This window comes from Pyrus communis, chromosome 17 (assembly GCF_963583255.1).
Source record: "Pyrus communis chromosome 17, drPyrComm1.1, whole genome shotgun sequence".
Taxonomy (NCBI): Eukaryota; Viridiplantae; Streptophyta; class Magnoliopsida; order Rosales; family Rosaceae; genus Pyrus; species Pyrus communis.
The window spans coordinates 18,101,948-18,126,273 of NC_084819.1; the positions used below are offsets into that span (position 1 = coordinate 18,101,948).

The window sequence follows — 24,326 nt, forward strand, 5'->3', positions numbered from 1 at the left end:
TTTAAGAAAGTTGAATACATGAAATAAGGAAAAAACAATCATCTGGTTTAAACAACTAAAATTAAAAATTACAAAAAGGTAAATCAAATTCAAAACTAGTAGTAATAACATTTGATATATATGCTTTGTTCTAATTTATTAGAACTTTCATCTATTTTTTGTCCCTTTAAACTCTTTATTTTGAATGAAATTTCTAACGAAGTTATTCAAAATGACACATTGTTCCACATAAAAACAAACTTGGGTATTAATACTTACAAACTTTTAGTTCAAAGAATTTTCTCCAATTTTTGCTTCAATGGGCAAAGATCGAATTATTATTGCTCCAATTTTCTCATATGAAAACGTACGTAAATGGAACTTTTCATAATTCTTTTTTTTATTATATATATAGGTAAAATTAATATTATACTAATGATAAACACCTCCTAGCTCGTACCATCGAGGTTTTCTTAAAAAAGTAATATACTTTAAAAAAATGTTGTTAAATTGCTTAAAAATTAGAAGGGCATAACTAATACTTCAAGAAAAATGGTTGATAAGTCCTCTATCTATTAGATATTGGCACCCAAAAAGAAAAATGCAACTTAAAACTTTACCAAATGGTCAACATTCGCCTCTTTCCCAAAGAAAGAGAGATGGAGGATTTGGACTAATGTAGATGGAAATGAATAATAAATACATTTAATAAAAGTAGTTTTTTAACTAATTAAAGCAGCTGAATTCATATTAATAAAAGCGGTCTTTCAATTTTCATCTACATTTTATTGAATTATTAAAATTAGAAAAAAAATATTTAATAAACAACTTATTGTTAGCCCATTGTGAGTCTAAGCCCACTATCTCCCTTTAGTGTAGATAACATCGTTTGTTAAAACAAATGATCATTTGACAACTAATTGAATCATATTATTATGCGCGTGCGAGAGACTTTTTTATAATTGGCACTACGCACCTCTTAAGTGTTTAAAAATTGAGAAATAATATTTAATAAACAACCGCGTGCAAAAGATATTTTTTGAATTACAGCGTGCTACGCACGACTTAGACATTTAAAATGTATTTATATGAGTGAATTGCTTCAGTATTTTTTATTTCGTTATTTTCTTTTTTTATTACCGGCGCTACACATCTCTTAAGATGTTTTGAATACAACATTCATGATTTTTCTTGTTTTTTTTATTATATTTTTCTTCCCCATCATGTGGGCACCATCAACTTTGTCATTTGTTTATTCTTTTCTCTCTTTTCATTTATATTTATATTATATTTTATGATGACCAAATTACCAAATTTGTAACATCCCACATCGCCCAAGGGAGTGATCCTTATATGTATATTCTCATCCCTACCTAGCACGAGACTTTTTTGGAGCTCACTGGCTTTGGGTTCTATGGGAACTCTGAAGTTAAGCAAGTAGCGCGTGAGAGCACTCCCATAATGGGTGACCCATTGGGAAGTTCTCGTGTGAGTTCCCAGAAACAAAACCGTGAGGGCAAGGTCGGGGTCCAAAGCGGACAATATCGTGCTACGGTGGTGGAGCGGGCCCGGGTTGTGGTGGGGGCGGGGGCCGGGATGTGACCAAATTACCCTTGCATGATTTGATATATTATTTTGGGTATTTTGGGTATGTTTTGAATTTTTTTGGCTGAGGGGCAGTTTAGTCTAATTTCTTTTTTATTGAATCACATTATTGCTAGCCCCATTAAATAAGGATAAAATGACAAAAATGCCCTCACTTTTTGTCAAATCATTTTGGCCCATTGTTTATTAAATTGAGAATTCATGGTTTCTTAATACGGTAGTCTAACTCTAAACTACTCTAATTTTGAAAGAGAAATAGGAATTCAAACTTGAATTTAGGCGGTAAACACTCTACTTTGATCAACCGATTGGCCTAACCTACATCTGCGGTTTTTATGTTTTCTTAAATCCAAATTGTTAGAGACAAATAAGGTTCAAATTTTGTATCAGTGCGTTATGATAGGAAGTCAACAGAATCTAAAAATTGATCTAACAGCAATTGTAACAGCAATTGATCATAAAGTTTAACATCACTTGTACAATCAAATAAACATTTTTAGATGTAAAATCCAAAAGTTGAGAAGGTAATTTTTTGTTACCTCTCATAATTAAACGTAAAAAGTTCAGTCCGAACTTTCTCCTTTTCGGCTCTTACCTTCGGTTCATTATATAAGATAAGGTTTTGGTTCTAGTCGGAGGCGTACCTTGTATTTTCTTTTCTTCTTCTCAATCTTTGTGACAAGAACATTCGACCAAAAATAAAGGTCCTGCGTTAAGAACCAAAAAAAAAGAAAAAAAAAAAAAGAAGAAACAAAGAAAGGATGGCGGAGAAGGTCATGAAGGTGAGCGTGAGGAATTCAATGATGGTGAAGCCGGTGGAGGAGATGCCACGGAGAGCAGTGTGGTTGTCCAACTTGGACCTGGTGCGTCGTGTCAATCACACGCCGAGCGTCTACTTCTACAAGCCTGATCAAAACTGTAGGTCAAACTTCTTCGACCCGGCGGTGCTAAAGCACGCGCTATCCAAGGCCCTCGTGCTCTTCTACCCCTTGGCTGGCCGTCTCAAGCAAAACGGGGGCCGTTTGGAGATCGATTGCAATGCGGAGGGCGTGCTGTTTGTTGTGGCGGAGACCACCTCTGTTGACCTTGATTACTTAGGCGACTTTGCACCCACTGACGAGTTCAGCAACCTCATTCCCTCTGTTGATAGTTCTGTTGGCCTTTCCTCTTATCCCCTCCTGGTGTTGCAGGTATCTACTCTATATGTAAGCATGTATATTTGTTTTAGTGGCACTTACACTTTGACGTCCTCCTATCCCCTTCTAATTCCTTCGAAATAAAAAACTGCTTATAAACAGCTGTAAAATAAGATTATTAAGTATTTAATAAACATTTTTTTTTTTTTTGAAAAAGTACTTGTAATAAAATAAAAACAGTATCTAAGTGTTTGGTAAACTTTTATATAAATTACTTTGAATATGTTAAATGACTAAAAATGATATAGTATTTAATATGATATCATAATTATCAAAGACAATAATGTATGGGCAAATATTGTAATTTTGTAAAATATATGGGGATATACTTGCCATTTAAAAATAATAATTAAATGAGCATTGATTATTATGCTTTGAAGAAGAAAAAAAAACACTTTTTACAAGCATGGTAGACCATGCTTCTGCTTTTCTAGAATAATGTTATTCATACCATATTTTTATATCACATTTCTATACCACGTTAGGTGATATCTGATGTGGACAACCACATCATTTGAAAAATTTGCAAAACTCAAGGAAATGAAGGAGAAAGACTCCTCGTATACCACAATCATCATTTAATTAACTAGTTTTTCTTAATTATTAGTTTATTAAATAATGAACTAAATTTAAAAATCTGATTAATTCAAATGATGTGGTTATTCACATCAAATACCACCTAAGGTGGTATGAAAATATGATACAAGAACATGGTATGAATAGCATTAATGGTTTTTCTATGTTTTTCTATTTTCATTGACATCGGTTTTTAAGTTTTTAATTGTTTTCCCAAACACATCTAATGTTCTCGATTTTTTTTAATAAGCTACTTTTTTTAAGCACTACAATTCCCAACCAACCCTTAAGGAAAACAAAAATTCTCTACGCACACAAACTCTTGTAAATTCTATGAATACAAACCATGTAGAATACATAAATAGGCATATATAAGACGTAAACATCGGCCAAGCTACAGTGTAGCTACATTGGTTAAGAGCGGATGTGTGGTTCGTTTCACCAAATGTACAATATCACTTGTATGAGAATAAAATATAAATAAATAAGCACAAGCAGCTACACGGACACTGACACACATGAGTTTAAGGAGGTGTAGTCAATTTGGATTTCAAAGGATTTTAATATATTTTTTTTAAGTGACAAATTTCATAGATTTTAATGTACTTACAATTCTATATGGATTTCGACATATTTATATTAATTTATATTATAGATTTTTATGGATTTGTATAGATTTTATTTGTGGATTTTGATGGATTTGCATAGTCTTTTCTTTTCATTTATCTTTAATTGTTTTATTTATTTTTATCTAATAACAAAAGAAGAAAAAAAATTCTCACTCCATGCCCTAAAACATGATTCTGCAGTTGTTTGCTTTTCAAGCCGGCCTGTCAACTTAATTCGCACTTGGATTTTAGGTGCAAATCAGATTCTTCTTCTTTTGATTTTATTTGATTTTTAACCAATGGGTCGATATGTTCTTACGTTATGAATGGTGGGTTTTGAATTTTGATCTTACTTTGCCTATTGGATTGGTGATCAATCTTCTGGGTTTGATTTGAAATGGTATATTTCTATCGCTCAAGTGAATCTGCAACTCTGTTGACAAACCACTTCCATGGTAAATTCAATGAGTTAACCGACCTTTTACCAAATTGAGGCATAAAAATATAAAGAAAAATAGTGGAAATGGCCAAAGGTGTGTGAGTGAGCGTTGGTTCACCGGTACATGGACTTGAGAAGTAGTTTTGCGCTTACAACTAAGAAGTGAAAGCCGAAGAGAGAGAATGGAAATAGGTTGAAAGAAATCCTAGGGGTTGAGGTGGGATTGTATTTGGTGTTGGGTATATATACTTCATGCTCTTAAATCCAATGAAATCCACAACTTCATGAAATCCTACTAAATTTTTATTTTCTGAATATCCATAGATTTAGTATAATTCTAAAAATATCTTTTAAAATCTCATTTGACTACCTCTAGATTTTGATGTATTTTTAAAAACCTCTTAAATCCTAATTTGACTACACCATGATTTCAAAATCTTTTAAAATCCTCTTCTAAAATCTTAATTGACTACACTCTGATTTTAAAATCCATGAAAATCCTGGCAAATTCTAATTTGATTGAAGCGAGAGAGAATATCGTATTTGAATGTTAGAGAAACATGCATACGTCGAAGAAAAGAGATGAGGTAATGCTAGGGAGACTAAAATTGTAAACTAATAGCTCGTTTTGAAGTGCTTTTTAAAATAACTGAAAATGTTTTTGGTGAAAATGTAGCTAATACCTTATAAAATCCAAGTGCATCATAGAAAAGCACTTTAAGTGCTTCCTGCAATAAGCACATATTTGATGTTTCTTCTAAAAAGCACTTAAAGTGTTTTTAGAATCCAAAATCAATTTCACCAAAAACACTTTCAGTCATTATTTAACCATCAACTTTCATATATGTCATTTAGTTTACAAAATTTAATGTAAAAATTTAATTTTCCTAACATTACCCAAAGGATGCCATTCTCACTGTTTTATTTTCACACTCGCTTTTTAATGAAAATGTCGACGACAAGTTTAGTTCCTTCTAAATATCTTGAAAGGATCTAAGCAAACCATCAACCAAAAAATAATCTACTACACCCATCTGTCTCTCTCCATCTTAAATATGATTCAACCGCACTTTCCTGGAATTGCAGAACCACACGAGACGAGAGAGCCATTAATGAAGAGAAAAAGAAAACAGTCAAATGTAAGAACTCACAACAACTCGGTCTCTATAGATCCTAAATATGGCTTTATTCTGTATGTTCAGGTCACACACTTCAAATGCGGTGGAGTGGCAGTTGGTGTTGGTATACCACATTGTGTAGCTGATGGAGTTTCTGGTTTCCACTTTATAAATACATGGTCGGAAATGGCTCGTGGCAATCTTGATGACCTTACAAATATTCCACCACACATAGACAGGACATTACTTCGTGCCCAAGACCCGCCTCAGCCTAACGTTGAGTACCAACCTTTTGGAACCCTAAAAAAACCCCTCTGCAGCACAAAAGACGGTAATGTTGAGAGCACAACCGTCTCAATGTTCAGATTGACGAGGGACCAACTCAATATCTTGAAAGCCAAGTCTAAGGAAGATGGGAACACGGTCAACTATAGCACATATGAGATATTAGCAGGTCATGTTTGGAGATGTGCATCCAAGGCACGCGAACTTCCCGTTGATGAAAAGACCAACCTACATGTTGTTGTTGAGGGACGTTCCCGACTGCAACCCCCACTCCCACTTGGTTTCTTTGGCAATGTGATTGTCACAGCTACCATTATTTCCACGGTGGGGGATCTCCAATCAAAACCAACATGGTATGCTTCAAGTTGTATTCGCAATGCTATATCGCAGATTAACGGCAATTATTTTAGATCAGCAATTGACTTCCTTGAGCTTCAGCCTGATCTTTCAGCCCTTGTTGTCGGGGCTGATTCTCTTAGGTCCCCTAATCTTGGAATAACTAGTTGGGTTAGGTTGCCATCTTACGACGCTGATTTCGGATGGGGTCGACCTATTTTTGTGGGACCTTGTGGAATTCCATTTGAGGGGAAGGCTTTCGTATTAGGAAGTGCAACTAATGATGGGAGTTTATCAGTCGCCATTTGTCTGCAATCCAAGCATATGAAATCATTTTCAAAGTTGTTCTATGACATATAAACAAGCAAATGATAATTTAGCAGGGGACTTGCGATTTTGAAGATGCTGGATCTGAAGATTTGTTGTGTGGTTTTTATGTGTGTTGTTGTAATATTTTTTGTTGGCCATGTTATATCTTTGTATCGGTTGTTGAATGTTTTGTTTGTTATGACTGCTATCATGATCAGTGTTATGTTTATGTATTTTGCTGTATTTATTGTAAGGTTTGTTGCAGTTGACTTCGATCTTGTCCATATATAGTATTCTCACTATATTTCGTTTGCACCTTAAAGTTGCTGTTGGATGAAGTTTTGAATCTTTGATTTAAGTTTTTCGATTGAACAAAGGAAATTAGTTATAAATAATTTGGTGATATCATCATCATACTCGGTAATTGGTTACTAGCCTTTCTACTCACGCTTTTACACGTGTAAGATGTGCTTTTTGTTTATCATGAGTGCTTGTTATGATATGAGAGCAGGTCCGCCCTTCAAAATTGTTGTTGTCATATTATGAGAGTGGTTGTTTTGAAAATTTAAAAATGACAAATATTTATATGGAATTTAAACTTGAAAATTTGAAAATGACAAATATTTGCAACCTTCTCTTTTGTTTTTCACATGCATGATGTTGGATCAAAAATCAAGATCTTCTGAACCAGTTCCCAACACTACTGTCATTATTGCCACCAACGACACCACCTCTTAGGCTGTAAACGAGCTGAGCTGAATCGAATATCATTATGCTCAAATTGTAAGTCTCGACAAGTTCTCTTTGTTTCTCAGCATCAGGACAGAGTCTAGCTAGCTCGAGAAGCAAATGTGATAGGCCGAACTGGTAGACATAAGCAAGATATTCCTCTGTATTGATTATATCCTTGCGGTAGTCTGAAGATATTTCTTTAAATGCGGAGAATTTGTTGTCATCACGTTCCAAAGCATCGCGGATTTTTTCCACAAGAGAATTGTTGACAGCATGAACATCTCCAACCTTTGGCACTCTCTGAATACTTACAGTAGCAGGTTCTTTATTTGTTTGATTAGCAGAAACAGAAGGAAAATCGGAGTCCAAAGAACCGGTATTGATAATTTTTGGACCTGAAGCAGATTGGGCGACCTTACTGGTTCCAGTCGAATTCTTTGGACAGGCAAAATTAGATGAAACAAACCCAGTGGCTGCAGCTTGCTTAGGGGGACCGCTCAGGGAAAATACAGGAGAACTAGATGATGATATGTGCCCAGAGCCTGAAGAGGGCTTTTTCTGGTGACAACTACTGGCAGATGATTTAGTTTGACGATTTGTTGCAGGCCAAACTGGAGAAGTATTAAGGACAGTTACTTTGTTAAGGCGACAAATGCAAGAAGCCATTGAACTACCACCCGATCCTGCTGAACCATTTCTTAATTTCTGTTGCCTGTCTCTTTGAGCCACTGGAAGTGGAGGGAAGGATGATGCTTCTTGTAGTTCAATCCGGGGATTTTCTCTAGAAGAAGACTCAAATTCGGCAGTAGCTAACGCCTCAAAACGGCCAGCAACAGTTTCAAGTTCACGTGTTTCTTGGTGAATAGAAGCTTGTTGTGTACTAGAGGATGCATTACGGCACCTTTCTGCAGTGGCTGTATCATGGCTAGCTTGAAATGCCACGGAAAGTTGATTGTCTGCAGAATTAAAATGAAAACCACGTCCTCTAACATAATGTCCATGAAGATCTGCCTCGTTACTTCTCCTACACTGGAAGCTCACTGGTATCTGCTTGAGTGGACAAAACAAAGAAAGCAAGATGGAATGATAAACCTATCCGCTATAACTGTCGCATAAGTTTTATGATTATATCACATGCAAACCTTAAGAGCAATATTACGCCTAGAGCGAGACATGTTCCCTCCGTGTTCCTTGGCATTATGCCTCTGCAGAAATAAACTCAAGTGAGCAAAACCTCAACATAACATGGCAAGCAGAAGAGGTGGAAAAAGATCAAGTAATATGCACTAAGATATCACCTTTAGTTCAGATTCAGTTGCAAAAACAACAAACTTCTTTGTTAAGCAGTCGTCATCTTTGCATAAGAAATGAGCTTGAGAAAAATGACTCTGCAAAATACATTATCACGTCAACTAAGAAGCGAGTCTCAATGATGGACTTTTCAAAGCATCGACGATAGTCAGTTGGAAATGCAAAACAACTGACCTCCAAGTCATCATAGTTATTGTAGTATTCATATTGTCCTGGATGTTGCCTGCATTGAAGATGCAGCGGATATAAGTTTGCTAAAACTTTTAAAGTAAATAATTACCTTCAAATACTCGAAACAGGTTACCTTTGGCATATATGGCAAGTATAGTGCTCAGTGGACATATGCATGTACAACTCATTATCTCCATAAAACGGATTACTGCAAAACTCACACATAGGATGTCCATTAAATCCACATCTTTCAGTCTCATTGCCGTCTACCTCTAAATCACCTGTCTCTGTATACCCAATTGAGCTTTAGTATATAACTTTTGCTCACAGATAAAGATCTGTATTAAAACTTACAGTCAGATACATCACGGTGAAAATAATAAGCATCAGCATCAAGGTTAATGCTTCATGCTTCCAAATCAGAGAAGACTTTAGCCATTAAATCAGAGTAGGAGTGTATAAACTCCTAATAGATATATAACCAAAAAATGGGAAGTATAATCTTTCAAAAAAAAAAAAAAAAAAAAAAAAGGGAAGTATAACAACGCCGATATGAGATATATTAATTATTCATCATTGTATATATGGTGTCATCTAAGTCATCTAAATGTAAAGCTCAACTTCCTACCGCCCAAACACACAGACTGCACATGAACAATCCATGACAATGGAACAAATGATTTTTCAGCTGCTTGACATTTTTAAACTCCCGTTGTCTCTTTGACCCTTCACTCTTTTGTTCTTTTATCTTATCACAAATGCCACAAGATAGCTTGCACATGGCCTTTATCATCTTGTAGTGATCAAGATCATCAAAAAATGTTTGCGTTCCTTCATGATACCAGTACTTTCCAACTTACAATGCTTCAACCTTGCCTTCTTGGCTAAAATTGGGTGGCGTTTGATGATGGTTTCGGACTCACTATTGGCTCAGGTACTTAAAGATAAATACTTTCCGAACACAACTTTTTTGGATGCAAAGTTGGGGTGTAAATCGTCATGGGGTTGAAAAGGTATTTTTCAGGGAAAAAAAATTATTGAAAGGGGGTTGCGCTAGAGGGTGGGGGATGGAACGAATATCAGAGTCATTGGAGATCCTTGCATTCCTTTACCCAACACTTTCAAACTTCAAACTCGAAATGCTTTGAGGCCGGAATGGGTAAGTGATTTGATTGATTTTGATTTGGGTGGGTGGAATATGGACATGGTACATGAGCTTTTTGATGAGGAAGAGTTAAAGTTAATTTTGGGAATACCATTGAGTTTGATAGGTTGTAAGGATAGGATTATTTGGCATCATACGAAACATGGAGGGTATATGGTTCGAATGGGGTATAAGGTTGTGATGGAGTTGCAAGCGAATGGGGAGTTTGGGAGAAGAGGTACAGCATGGCAAGTGAGAAGGTTGAAGGGGACGGGTTGTGGAAAGGAATTTAGGGGATTCATGTTCCTAATAAATTAAAAAAAAAAAATTATGTGGAGATATCGCAACGGTTCACTGGCGGTAAGAAGGAACTGGCTTCGGAGGCGTATGAATGTGGATGGTAGGTGTGTGGTGTGTGGCGCTGTGGAGGAAACGGAGAAACATCTTTTTTTCATGTGTGAATTTAGCAAAGTGTTGTGATTTTCTACCCATTACAAATTGATTCATTGTCTCTGGTGGGACAAGACTTTAGGGGATGTTAGGGGGCTTTGCTGTCACGTATAAAAGGAATGGCAAGGCAGGAAGAAATTCTCCAGGACATGGTCTTTGTGTTGTGGAGAGTTTTGAAGTGCAGCAGTGATGTGGTGTTCAAGGGAAAACATGGAATCCAATGGAGGCAATTGAGGTATGGAGGAGACATGTGGGTGAGCATCAGGTAATTGAGAAGGAGGTGAAGGATTCTTTGGTTAAGTCAAAGAAGATTGGGGCACGGGAGGATGGTGGAGCAACTGAAGGGTGGAGGAAACCAAAGTTTGGTACTTTGAAAGTAAATTGTGATGGATCATGGAATTTGAAGAGGGGGTTGGGGAGTTATGGGTGGGTGATTCAAGATTTTGCAGGGTGTTTGCGGAAAGTAGGAAGGCGGGAAAGAGGCCTTTTAATTCAACAATCTTGGTGGAAGCGGAGGCCATTCGTGCAGCGCTTGTGTTTTGCAAAAATGAAGGATTTACAAAGGTGAAGATTGAATCGGATGCCCAGGTGCTATTGCGAATGATTAACAAGGAGATTGAAGTGGATGCTGATTTGGAATGTCTTATCTTTGATATTAATTCTTTGGTGAAGCATATTGGAGATGTCAAAATAAGGTTTGTGCCGCGGAGTAGCAACCTGGCTGCTCACTTGGTTGCCTCGTTTACTGCTAAACATGGTGGTCCATTGGTTTGGGACGAGATAGGCCTTGAATTTTTATTTAATATTCTTGTTATGGACGTAAACATTTTGATTAGATTATAAATAAAGTCTATTTTTTGGCAAAAATAAAATAAAAATAAAAAACTACCTTTTCTGTTGAATTATTGCAACCACCTTTTCGGTTGAATTATTAAGTGGGGACGTAAAGTTGTGGGAGGTGGATTGTCTGCCATCCCATTTCCATACTCTCCCTATGTCTTCATGTGATGTGTGGTCACGATTAAGCTACGTCAATATTTTATATAATTTTTTATAGAAATAATAAAACAAAAAGTAATAGGAATATAAAATGTTGACGTGGCTTAACCGTGACCACACAAACAAGAGGGTATGAGAAGAGTATAGAAATAGGAGGGCAGACAATCCACTTCCAAAGTTGTGGCCCCAAATAAGCAAGGTTGTTGCACGCTAGGCTCACGTAATGGGCATGCATGCTTCTTTCACGTTTTTTGCAGGCCTTGTCCATCACGCCATCACCATTTCTCCAAAATTTTCTCCTTTCTTCATGTAGGCGTTTTGCTCTGCTCTTCTTTCTTCTTCCTGTGGGATGAGGATTCTCGATTCTCACATTTTATTTGTTCATCGTACATCATATGACTATTTTTTTTTCATGTAATATTTGTATTTAATTTTAAATAAAAAATTTAAAATAATTTATAGCCGCACATTGTACGATGAACGAATACGATCATCACAAAGAGAATCCGGATGAGATTCAAATCTCTTCTGGCGGGCTTTGCACGAATACAATATTAGGACCCCTAGGATCCTCACAAAAAGGATCCAGATGGGATCCATATCCTTTTCGGTGGGCTTTACACTCATCACATCATAGGGGAGCCAAATTTTTTAAACCAAACGATGTGGTTGTTAATGATTAGATTATTACTTAAGTATTGATTAATATGCTTATTTTCTGTTGGTGACACATTATTTGGTTTGCAAAATTTAGTTTAAAATTTTAATCTCCCAAACATTATCCATAAATAATATGGGGTAATGCTACAAAGACTAAATTTGCAGACATTTGAAAACTAATGAATATCGAATTTGATGATTAGTTCATTACTTAAGCGTTGATAAATGTAGTGCACTGTGATTCAACAAATGCCTTTTGCACGCGGTTGTTTATTAAATATTATTTCTCAATTTTTAAACACTTAAGAGGTGCGTAGTGCTAGTTATAAAAAAGTCTCTCGCACACGCATAATAATGTGATTCAATTAGTTGTCAAATGATCATTTTTTTTTAACAAACAATATTATCTACACTAAAGGGAGGGAGTGGGCTTAGCCTCACAATGGGTTAGCAATCAGTTGTTTATTAAATATTATTTTTTCTAATCTTAATGTAAATTCAATAAAATGTAGATGAAAATTGAAAGACTGCTTTTATTAATATGGATTCAGCTGCTTTGATTAGTTAAAAGATCGCTTTTATTAAATGCATTTATTATTCATTTCCATCTATATTAATAAATACATTTAAAACATGTCAATCACGCATAGTACGTCGTGATTCAAAAAATACCTTATGCACGCGCGTGAGCGCATGCATGGAGGCTAGTCTATATATAAAGATAATGGAAAAGGTGAATAATGATTTTGGTGTCACCAAGCTTCAACAAAAGCTTTTGGACAAAAATGCCCCCAAGACAAAAACTTCAAATGCATCCCAAAATAATGCATCAAATAAGACAGGGGCATTTTCGTCATTTTAGCAGTATTTTTTAATAATTAATTTTTTTGTGGTTTTTTTTTATTTTTTTAATTAGTACCTCACAATAGGCTAGCAATAATGTGATTCAATTTCTCTATTTTTAAACACGTACATCTTAAGATGCGTGTAATGCCTGTTATAAAAAAAAAAAGTCATTCGTACGTGGATAATAATGTGATTAAATTGGTTGTCAAATGATTGTTTTTTTTTTTTTTAACAAACGATATTATCTACACTAAGGGGGAGGTGGTGGGCTTAGCCTCACAATGGGCTAGCAATAATGTGATTCAATTAGTTGTTTATTAAATATTATTTTCTGTATTTTTAAACACATTCAATACATCTTAAGAGGCGTGTAATGCCGTTTATAAAAAAGCTCTTTCGCACGCAGATAATAATATGATTAAATTAATTGTCAAATGATTGTTTTTTTTTTTTTTTTAACAAACGATATTATCTACACTAAGGGGAAGGGGGTGGGTTTAGCATCACAATAGGCTAGCAATAATGTGTTTCAATCAATTGTTCATTAAATATTATTTTTTCTTTTTCTAATGTAAATTCTATAGAGACCGATTTTATTATGTGAATTCAGCTGCTTTAATTGGTTTATCAGGGGTTTCTTTTAGCATAATCTAAAATTAGGGTAAATTAAACTTTACCACCTCAGGTTTGAAGTCAATTTCAATTCCTTACAACATCTTTAAAACATTTCACTTTCATACCTCAAGTACTATTTTATTTCAATATAATACCTCCGTTACATTTTCCATTTATTGATCTGTTAAGTGTTGACGTGACTGCCACATTTATGCTATGTGGCTACCAGATGTGGGCCATGTGGCAAAAAAAAATTTAACTTTTTTCTTAAAAAAACCTTAATCTTCTATAAAACAAAAAAAATACAAAAGTTAGAAAATCCCGCGAAACCCAGATCCTATATCATCCCCCCTCCGCGAAACCAAGATCCCATATCCCCCACCACCGCCCCCACCCCTCGCGAAACCCAGATGCCATATCCCCCCCCCCCCGGCTCATTGACTTTTTATCAGAGGGGTTGACGTTCAGTTCTCTCTTCCTACATACAAGAGGAATTCATCTATTGATTGATTGGGGGGAAGGATTCACGCTACCTCCTGCTCCTACAGAAGATCGATTGGCGGGAACCAAAGGCGTTGACGATCGATTCCTTATTCCCCAGGTCGAAGCCTCATCGTCTTCCATCTGTCCGCACCCATCCTCCACCACCTCCTCCGCACCCATCCTCGCGAAACCCAGATGCCATACCTCCCCCCCCCCCCCCCCGGATCGGAGCCTTATCGTCTTCCATCCGTCCACACCCATCGTCCACCACCTCTTCCGCACCCATCCTTCACCTCCTCCGCGCACCCATCTTTCCCCTCCTCAACCCGACCCCATTCTACAACCCAGAAAGAAGAGAAAAAAAAAATAAAAAATAAAAAAAAATAAAAAAACCAGCGCACCCACCCTTGCACGCATCATCTTCCTTCCTCTACACATCCCACTCCTTATTAGGGAAGACGGGATCTGGGTTGCAGGAAAAGAGAGATGGGTTTTTTTTTTCTTTTCTTTTCTGGGTTGCAGGTAGTGGGTGCGGAGGAAGAGGTGGAGGATGGGTGCACGGTGGGTTTGGGGAAGACATGAAGGAGAAGAAAGGGGTGGGTTGCAAGGAAGGGGAATCGAGGAAGATGGAGATGGATTTTTTTTTTACTTTCTTTTCCTCTCCTCTTCTTCTTCTTCTAGGTTGCAGGTTGGGTGGGTAGGGGGTTGTGGGTTCAGCTTTTGTTTTTGGTTTTTTTTTTTTTTTTTTTTTTTTTGTTTTTTTGTTTTTAATTTAGAAGATTAAGGTTTTTTAATTTTTTTTTTTGCCACATGGCAGACATTTGGCAGCCACGTCAGCACTTAACGGATCAATGGATGGAAAATGTAACAGAGGTATTATATTGAAATAAAATAGTACTTGAAGTATGAAAGTGAAATGTTTTAAAGATGTTGTAAAGAATTGAAATCGACCCCAAAACTGAGGTGGTAAAGTGTAATTTACCCCTAAAATCATTCATTTACTTCAAATATTTGACTTTCCTATTATCAATTTACTCATATAAATATATTTAAAACGTATAAATTGTGTGCAGTATGACATGATTCAAAAAATAATTTTTGTACGCACGTGAGCGCGTGCATGAAAGCTAGTTATTATCGTAAGTGATAGAAGCTGGACTGAGGAGTTAAACAACAAATGAACTTCGTTCTACGTACGTAGTCAGTACTTTTTTTTAATGGAAATGATAATTCATACAAGGGTTTGTCTCTCAATTAATAATTATGAAGGCAAATTGTATGTCCTCCTGTTTGAGTGCCCTTCTCATTCCATCATATTTTGTGCGGTCACGGTTAAGTCACGTCAACATTTTATATTAATTTTTTATAGAGATAATAAGACAAAAAGTAATAGAAATATAAAATATTGACGTGACTTAACCGTGAACGCACAAATAAGAAGGGATGGAAGGGGCATTCAAACGAGGTCATACAATCTGCCTCCAATAATTGTACCAATTTTATCTGACAGCTTTTGATGGTACATAGTATTATTTGGGATTTGGATCCTCTTTGGATCCCCTCCCTGAGGATCCCGGGGATCAAGACACAAGGACCGTTCATCAAAGATCGTGCACCATAATTAAATGTTTTTTACGCAAAACGAGATTGCTTTACTTTTAAAAATATAAAAAACATTTAATTGTGGTCGCACGATCTTTGATGAACGGTCATTGTGCCTTGATCCCTGAGATCCCCAAGGAGGGGATCCAGAGAGGATCCAAATCTGTATTATTTGGAAGATCTCAGTGAACGACTAGATACAAGCCACAAAATTCTCTTTTTTCAAGGACATCACATGTTTATTTGGTGAACGAAATGCACATTATTTTTATTAGGTGGAAATGCTATTGATTGCTATCCCTAATTCATGAGTAGCAGCCACCTCATGTGTGTTTTTCTGATTTTTTTCAAGAAAATCCGGAGGCGTTTAAGAAAATATCTTCTTCTTCTTCTATTATTTTTTTTTTTTAATTTTAAGAAAAACTAATAAAAGAGCTTGAAAATTTTGAGTTTTAATAATAAATACAAAAAAAAAAAAGATAAAGTGAATAGTACCAGGATTGATTTTTTAGTGTAAAAATATGGTTTTTTGTTACAGTAAACAGTACTGGAAGCTTTTCGTTAAAATTCCTTTGTTTTTCTAGAGTGTTTAATGTGTTTAAGAAAGTTGAATACACAAGATAAGGAAAAAACAATCATCTGGTTTAAACAACTAAAAAATATTACAAAAAGGTACATCAAATTCAAAACTGGTAGTAATAACATTTGATATACATGCTTTGTTTTAATTTAGTTAGAACTTCCATCTATTTTTTGTCCCTTTAAACTCTTTATTTTGAATGAAATTTCTAACGGAGTTATTCAAAATGACACATTGTTCCACATAAAAACAAACTTGGGTATTAATACTTACAAACTTTTAGTTCAAAGACCAAAGATCGAACTATTATTGCTCCAATTTTCTCATATGAAAATATACATAAATGGAACTTTTCATAATTCCTTATATATATATATATATATATATATATATATATAAGTAAAATTAATATTATACTAATGATAAACACCTCCTAGCTCGTACCATCGAGATTTTCTTAAAAAAGTAATATACTAAAAAAGTTGTTAAATTGCTTAAAAATTAGAAGGGCATAACTAATACTTCAAGAAAAATGGTTGACAAGTTCTCTATCTATTAGATATTGGAACCCAAAAAGAAAAATGCAACTTAAAACTTTACCAAATGGTCAACATTGCCTCTTTCCCAAAGAAAGGGAGATGGAGGACTTGGACTAATGTAGATGGAAATGAATAATAAATACATTTAATAAAAGCAGTTTTTTAACTAATCAAAGCAGCTGAATCCATATTAATAAAAGCGGTCTTTCAATTTCCATCTATATTTTATTGAATTTACATTAAAATTAGAAGAAAAAAAGAATATTTAACAAACAACTGATTGTTAGCCCATTATGAGTCTAAGTCCACTCCCTCCCTTTAGTGTAGATAACATCCTTTGTTAAAAAAAATGATCATTTGACAACTAATTGAATCACATTATTATGCGCGTGCAAGAGACTTTTTTATAACTGGCACTACGTACCTCTTAAATGTTTAAAAATTAAGAAATAATATTTAATAAACAACCGCATGCAAAATATATTTTTTGAATTACAGCGCGTTACACACGACTTAGACATTAAAAATGTATTTATATGAGTGAATTGCTTCAATATTTTTTATTTCGTTATTTTCTTTTTTTATTACCGGCGCTACACACCTCTTAAGATGTTTTGAACACAACATTCATGATTTTTCTTTTTTTCTTTTTTATTGTATTTTTCTTCCCCATCACGTGGGCACCATCAACTTTGTCATTTGTTTATTCTTTTCTCTCTTCCCATTTATATTTATATTATATTACCAAATTACCAAATTACCCTTACATGATTTGATATATTATTTTGGGTATGTTTTGAATTTTTTTGGCTAAGGGGCAGTTTAGTCTAATTACTTTTTTATTGAATCACATTATTGCTAACCCCATTAAATAAGGATAAAATGACAAAAATGCCCTCACTTTTTGTCAAAGCATTTTGGCCCATTGTTTATTAAATTGAGAATTCATGGTTTCTTAATGCAATAGTCTAACTCTAAACTACTCTAATTTTGAAAGAGAAATAGGAATTCGAACTTGAATGTAGGCAGTAAACACTCTACTTTGATCAACCGATTGACCTAACCTACATCTGCGGTTTTTATGTTTTCTTAAATCCAAATTGTTAGAGACAAATAAGGTTCAAACTTTGTGTCGGTGCGTTATGATAGGAAGTCAACAAAATCTAAAAATTGATCTAACAGCAATTGATCATAAAGTTTAACATCACTTGTACAATCAAGTAAACATTTTTAGATGTAAAATCCAAAAGTTGAGAAGGTAATTTTTTGTTACCTCTCATAATTAAACGTAAAAAGTTCAGTCCGAACTTTCTCCTTTTCGGCTCTTACCTTTGGTTCATTATATAAGATATGGTTTTGGTTCTAGTCGGAGGTGTACCTTGTATTTTCTTTTCTTCCTAATCTTTGTGACAAGAACATTCGACCAAAAATAAAGGTCCTGCGTTAAGAACAAAAAAAAGAATACAAAGCAAGGATGACGGAGAAGGTCATGAAGGTGAGCGTGAGGGATTCAACGATGGTGAAGCCGGTGGAGAAGATGCCTCCGAGAGCATTGTGGTTGTCCAACTTGGACCGGCTGTGTCGTGTCAATCACACGCCGAGCGTCCACTTCTACAAGCCTGATCAAAACTGTATGTCAAACTTCTTCGACCCGGCGGTGCTAAAGCACGCGCTATCCAAGGCCCTCGTGCTCTTCTACCCCTTGGCTGGCCGTCTCAAGCAAAACGGGGGCCGTTTGGAGATCGATTGCAATGCAGAGGGCGTGCTGTTTGTTGTGGCGGAGACCACCTCTGTTGACCTTGACTACTTAGGCGACTTTGCACCCACTGACGAGTTCAGCAACCTCATTCCCTCTGTTGATAGTTCCGTTGGCCTTTCCTCTTATCCCCTCCTGGTGTTGCAGGTATGTACTCTATATTTAAGCATGTATATTTGTTTTGGTGACACTTACACTCTGAGGTCCTCTTATCCCCTTCTAATTATTTCGAAGTCCTATGGGGATCGTCTGCTAATAAAAAAATTATTCCTGCTATGAGAATAAACAACTATAAAGTAAAGTTATTAAGTGTTTAGCAAATATTTTTTTTAAAAGTACTTTTAATAAATAAAATTAAAAAAAAAACAGCGTTTGAGTATTTTGGTAAACTTTTATATAAATTGCTTTGAATATGTTAAATGATTAAAAATGATATAGTATTTAATATAATATAATAATTGTCAAAAACAATAATGTAGGGGCAAAGAGTATAATTTTGTAAAACATGTAGAGGTATACTTGCCATTTGAAAAGTTCATTAAATGAGCATTGATTACTATGCTTTGAAAAAAAAAACATTTTTTTAGAAGCATGATAGACCTTACTTCTGTTTTTCTATGTTTTCTACTTTCATTGACAGCAGTTAAAAAAAAACTTTTTTTTTGTTTTACCAAACACATTTAATGTTCCAGATTTTTTTAATAAGTTTTTATTTATTTTTATTTTTTAAAGCACCATAATCTCAAACCAGCTCTTAAGGAAAACAAAAATTCTCTTCGCACACAAAACCATGTAAATTCTATGAATACAAACCATGTAGAATACCCTAATAGGCATATATAAGACGTAAACATTGGTCAAGCTACAGTGTAGCTACATTGGTTAAGAGCGGATGTGTGATTTGCTTCACCAAATGTACAATATCACTTCTATGAGAATAAAATATAAATAAATAAGCACAAGCAGTTATACGCACACTGACACATATGAGTTTAGGAGGTATAGTCAATTTGGATTTCAGAGGATTTTAATAGATTTTTTTAAGTGACAAATTTCAAAGATTTTAATGGACTTACAATTCTATATTTTGACAGATTTATTATAAATTTTTATTATAGATTTTTATGGATTTGTATGGATTTTTATGGATTTGTAGTCTTTTCTTTTCATTTATCTTTAGATTGTTTTTATTTATTTTTATTTAATAACAAAAGAAAGAAAGAAAAAAAAATCTCCCTCCATGCCCTAAAACATGATTCTGCAGTTGCTTGCTTTTCAAGCCGGCATGTCAACTGAATTCGCAATTGGATTTGAGGTGCATATCAAATTCTTCTTCTTTTGATTTGATTTTTGACCAGTGGGTCCATATGTTCTTACGTTATAGATGATGGGTTTTGAATTTTGATCTTACTTTGCTGATTGGATTGGTAATCAAACTTCTGGGTTTGATTTGAAATGGTATATTTCCATAGCTCAAGTCAGTCTACAACTCTATTGACTAACCAACCACTTCCATGGCAAATTCAATGAGTTTAACCGACCCTTTACCAAATTGAGGTATAAAATATATATATAAATAGTGGAAATGCCCAAAGGTGTGTGAGTGAGTGTTGGTACACCAGTACATGGACCAGAGAAGTAGTTCTGCTCTTACAGCTAAGAAGTGAGAGCCGAAGAGAGAGAATGGAACATAAGCTTGAAAGAAATTCTAGGGGTTGAGATGGGATTGTATTTGGTGTTGGGTATATATACTTCATGCTCTTAAATCCAACGAAATTCACAACATCATGAAATCCTACTAAATTTTTATTTTTTGAATACCCATAGATTTAACATCATTCTAAAATTATCTTTTAAAATCTCATTTGACTACCTCTAAATTTGGATGTATTTTTAAAATCCTTTTAAATCCTAATTTGACTACACCATGATTTTAGAATCTTTTAAAAAAAATTTCTAAACTTTTAATTGACTACACTCTGATTTTAAAGTCCATGAAAATCCTGTCAAATTCTGATTTGATTGAAGCGAGAGAGAATATCCAATTTGAATGTTAGAGAAACATGCAAGTCGAAGAAAAAAGATGAGGTAATGTTAGAGAGACTAAAATGATAGACTAAGGGCTCGTTTTGAAGTGTTTTTAAAATGACTGAAAGCGCTTTTGGTGAAAATGTAGCTAATCCCTTGTAAAAATCCAAATGCATCATAGAAAAACACTTTAAGTGCTTCCTGCAAGAACTAAATATTTAGTGTTTCTTCCAAAAAGCACTTTTAGAACCCAAAATCAATTTCACCAAAAGCGTTTTCAGTCATTTTAAAAGCACTTCCAAAAGAGCTCTAAATTTGTAAATTAAATGATGTGTTATCAATAAGAAATAAGCACGTTAATCAATACTTAAGTAATAATTCAATCATCAACTTTTATATGTGCCATTTAGTTTACAAAATTTAATCTACAAATTTAATTTTCCTAGCATTACCTAAAGGATGCCATTCTCACTGTTTTATTTTCACACGCTTTTTAATGAAAATGTCGACGACAAGTTTAGTTCCTTCTAAATATCTTAAAAGGATCTAACCATCAACAAAAAATAATCTACTACACCCATCTGTCTCTCTCCATCTTAAATATGATTCAACCACTCTTTCCTGGAATTGCACAACCACACGAGACGAGAGAGCCATTAATGAAGAGAAAAAGAAAACAGTCAAATGTAAGAACTCACAACAACTCGATCTCTATAGATCTTAAATATGGCTTTATTCTGTATATTCAGGTCACACACTTCAAATGCGGTGGAGTGGCAGTTGGTGTTGGTATGTCACATTGCGTAGCTGATGGAGTTTCTGGTTTCCACTTTATGAATACATGGTCGGAAATGGCTCGTGGTAATCTTGATGACCTTACAAATATTCCACCATACATAGACAGGACATTACTTCGTGCCCAAGACCTGCCTCAGCCTAACGTTGAGTACCAACCTTTTGCAACCCTAAAAAAACCTCTCTGCGGCACAAAAGAAGGTGGTGTTGAGAGCACAACAGTCTCAATGTTCAGATTGACGAGGGACCAACTCAATATCTTGAAAGCCAAGTCTAAGGAAGATGGGAACACGATCAACTATAGCACATATGAGATATTAGCAGGTCATGTTTGGAAATGTGCATCCAAGGCACGTGAACTTCCCGTTGATCAAAAGACCAACCTACGTGTTGTTGTTGAGGGACGTTCCCGACTGCAATCCCCACTCCCACTTGGTTTCTTTGGCAATGTGATTGTCCCAGCTACCATTATTTCCACGGTGGGGGATCTCCAATCAAAACCAACATGGTATGCTTCAAGTTGTATTCACAATGCTATATCGCAGATTAACGACAATTATTTTAGATCAGCAATTGACTTCCTTGAGCTTCAGCCTGATATTTCAGCCCTTGCTGTCACGGCTGATTCTCTTAGGTCCCCTAATCTTGGAATAACTAGTTGGGTTAGGTTGTCATCTTACGACGCTGATTTCGGATGGGGTCGACCTATTTTTGTGGGACCTTGCGGAATTCCATTTGAGGGAAAGGCTTTCGTATTAGGAAGTGCAACTAACGATGGGAGTTTATCAGTCGTCATTCGTCTGCAATCCGAGCATATGAAATCATTTTCAAAGTTGTTCTATGACATATAAACAAGCAAATGATAATTTAGCAGGGGACTTGCGATTTTAAAGATGCTGGATCTGAAGATTTGTTGTGTGTGGTTTTTATGTGTGTTGCTGTAATATTTTTTGTTGGCCATGTTATATCTTTGTATTGGTTGTTGAATGTTTTGTTTGTTATGACTGCTATCATGATCAGTGTTATGTTTATGTATTTTGTGTATTTTGGTGTATTTATTGTAAGGTTTGTTGCAGTTGACTTCGATCTTGTCCATATATAGTATTCTCATTATATTTTGTTTGCACCTTAAAGTTGTCGTTGGATGAAGTTTTGAATCTTTGATTAAGTTTTTCGATTGAACAAAGGAAATTAGTTATAAATAATTTGGTGATATCATGAGCAAGATGTGCTTTTACACGTGTAATTGGTTACTAGAGACTTTATACCCACACTTTTATACGTGTAACATGTGCTTTTTGTTTATCATGAGTGCTTGTTATGATATGCGAGCAAGTCCGCCCTTCACAATTGTTGTTGTCATATTATGAGAGTGGTTGTTTTGAAAATTTAAAAATGACAAATACTTATATAGAATTTAAACTTGAAAATTTGAAAACGACAAATATTTGCAACCTTCCTTTTTTTTTTTTTTTTTTTTTACATGCATGATGTTGGATCAAAAATCAAGATTTTCTGAACTAGTTCCCAACAGTATTGTCATTATTGCCACCAACGACACCACCTCTTAGGCTGTAAATGAGCTGAGCTGAATCGAATATCATTATGCTCAAATTTGGCTTGTGTAACTTTTTCTGAGTTCGATCTAGGTTTAGCATGGTTTTTATACGAGCCGAGCTTGAATGAGCTTAAAAATTCAAGCCTGATACCGAGCACAAGCTATTTCGATCTATTTCCAAAAATAAGTTGGTTCAATTGTTTTAAAAAAATTCGCAATATCGTGGTAGGGTTTAGGCTTAACAGTTGACTACCAGGTCAAATATTTTTAACATAGTGTTATGTGTAATCATGATGAAGTCAAGAAAGTTACTTGCTGAACCGAAGGCGAACTCAGCAAGTGTGTGGTAGAAATTTCGAGGACGTGTCTTAAGAGGGTAGATTGTTACAATCCGTCAATGATTTTCTAGGTAAAACAGTCTTTATTATTTAAATGACCAAAATACCCCTAAGTGGGTAAAATTCATTTTTGGTGGACTTTCGAACACGAGACACATCCTAGTCATTATCTAATTTATTTGAATAGTACTCGTCGTCACAAATGCATCAGCGCAAATAGAGTAGAATTTAGAGTTCCAACAATAAAGTTACAAATTAGGACAAATGGGGAATTTTGAGATGAGCTTTCTAGAAGCCAACTTCCTTTTCTTCCTCCTGGAGTGCAGATCAGGGGAGGGGGTCTGTTCTTCTTCTCCTTCCCCTTTTGCTCTCCTAAACCCACTCTCGTCATTCTTTTCCTCTCCAAAGTTCTGACGACAAAAAAGACGACGTCCAACAGAGCCCCATGATGGTGGCCTAACCGATTCAGAGGAATCAGAATGACGACGACCCTTATCATCGACTAGAGCACTGAATGGTAACATCGATTCGATTATAACTTTCGTTAATCGCATGGATAAATCCTGATTAGCTCTAAGGAAATCTTTATGAGCAATATTTTGGTAATTGGGTTCGGTTCAAAATTACATTTGTATTGTTAAATTACTTTGTGATTCAATTCAATCAAGTTAAAGTGGAAAATATTTCAGCCTCATCTTTTCTCACAAGTTTTTGTTGTCAACGGTGAGTTCTCAGCATCCTCTCGTGCCAACCGAAGGGAGAACGGGGGATTTAAAATTCTTGGACATGTTTTGAGTTTTGAATGTGTGTACATGTGCATGGATATAGAACATACCGGTTTAGCACAACATTTACACTTTCAGATGAGAAATTAAGAGGAGAAAATAATAGGAAATATAGATTTAGTTGAAAATTGATGAATACGAAGAGTTTGCCTCTAATTGAAACAATGAATATAACTCTTAAAACTTCTTCTCGTATATAAGGAGGATTCGACTTCCAGCATTTGTTCTGCAACAAATCAAATGAACTTGAATTTAGATACTTTCATGTTTAAATACATTTTAAATTATATAATTTTATTACCGTATTCATGGCATATCATATATCCTAATTTTTAGAGATTTTTTATATAGTCCTATCGTGTCATATCATATCACCATATCTGTGTTCGTGCTTCATAGATCATCAATGATGATGCAATACATACAGGAATGTCAAAGTGTTGGCGTCCTAGACCTAGCTATTGCGTGTCGTTATGTGTTTAA

The 24,326-nt window shown here is 35.1% G+C and overlaps 2 protein-coding genes and 1 pseudogene across 2 annotated transcripts; 2 read left to right on the forward strand and 1 right to left on the reverse strand.

The window, feature by feature from the left end:
- Nucleotides 1-2,156: 2,156 nt before the first annotated feature.
- On the forward strand, nt 2,157-6,744 carry LOC137723507 (shikimate O-hydroxycinnamoyltransferase-like). Its single transcript, XM_068462704.1, has 2 exons — nt 2,157-2,774; nt 5,606-6,744. Exons 1-2 carry the CDS (start codon nt 2,346-2,348, stop codon nt 6,500-6,502), a joined length of 1,326 nt encoding a protein of 441 aa, XP_068318805.1. The 5' UTR covers nt 2,157-2,345; the 3' UTR covers nt 6,503-6,744.
- Nucleotides 6,745-7,123: 379 nt separating this feature from the next.
- On the reverse strand, nt 7,124-14,042 carry LOC137722140 (uncharacterized; annotated as a pseudogene).
- A 3,960-nt stretch (nt 14,043-18,002) lies between these two features.
- LOC137723664 (shikimate O-hydroxycinnamoyltransferase-like) lies at nt 18,003-22,381 on the forward strand. Its single transcript, XM_068462863.1, has 2 exons — nt 18,003-18,486; nt 21,117-22,381. Exons 1-2 carry the CDS (start codon nt 18,058-18,060, stop codon nt 22,011-22,013), a joined length of 1,326 nt encoding a protein of 441 aa, XP_068318964.1. The 5' UTR covers nt 18,003-18,057; the 3' UTR covers nt 22,014-22,381.
- Nucleotides 22,382-24,326: the final 1,945 nt, after the last annotated feature.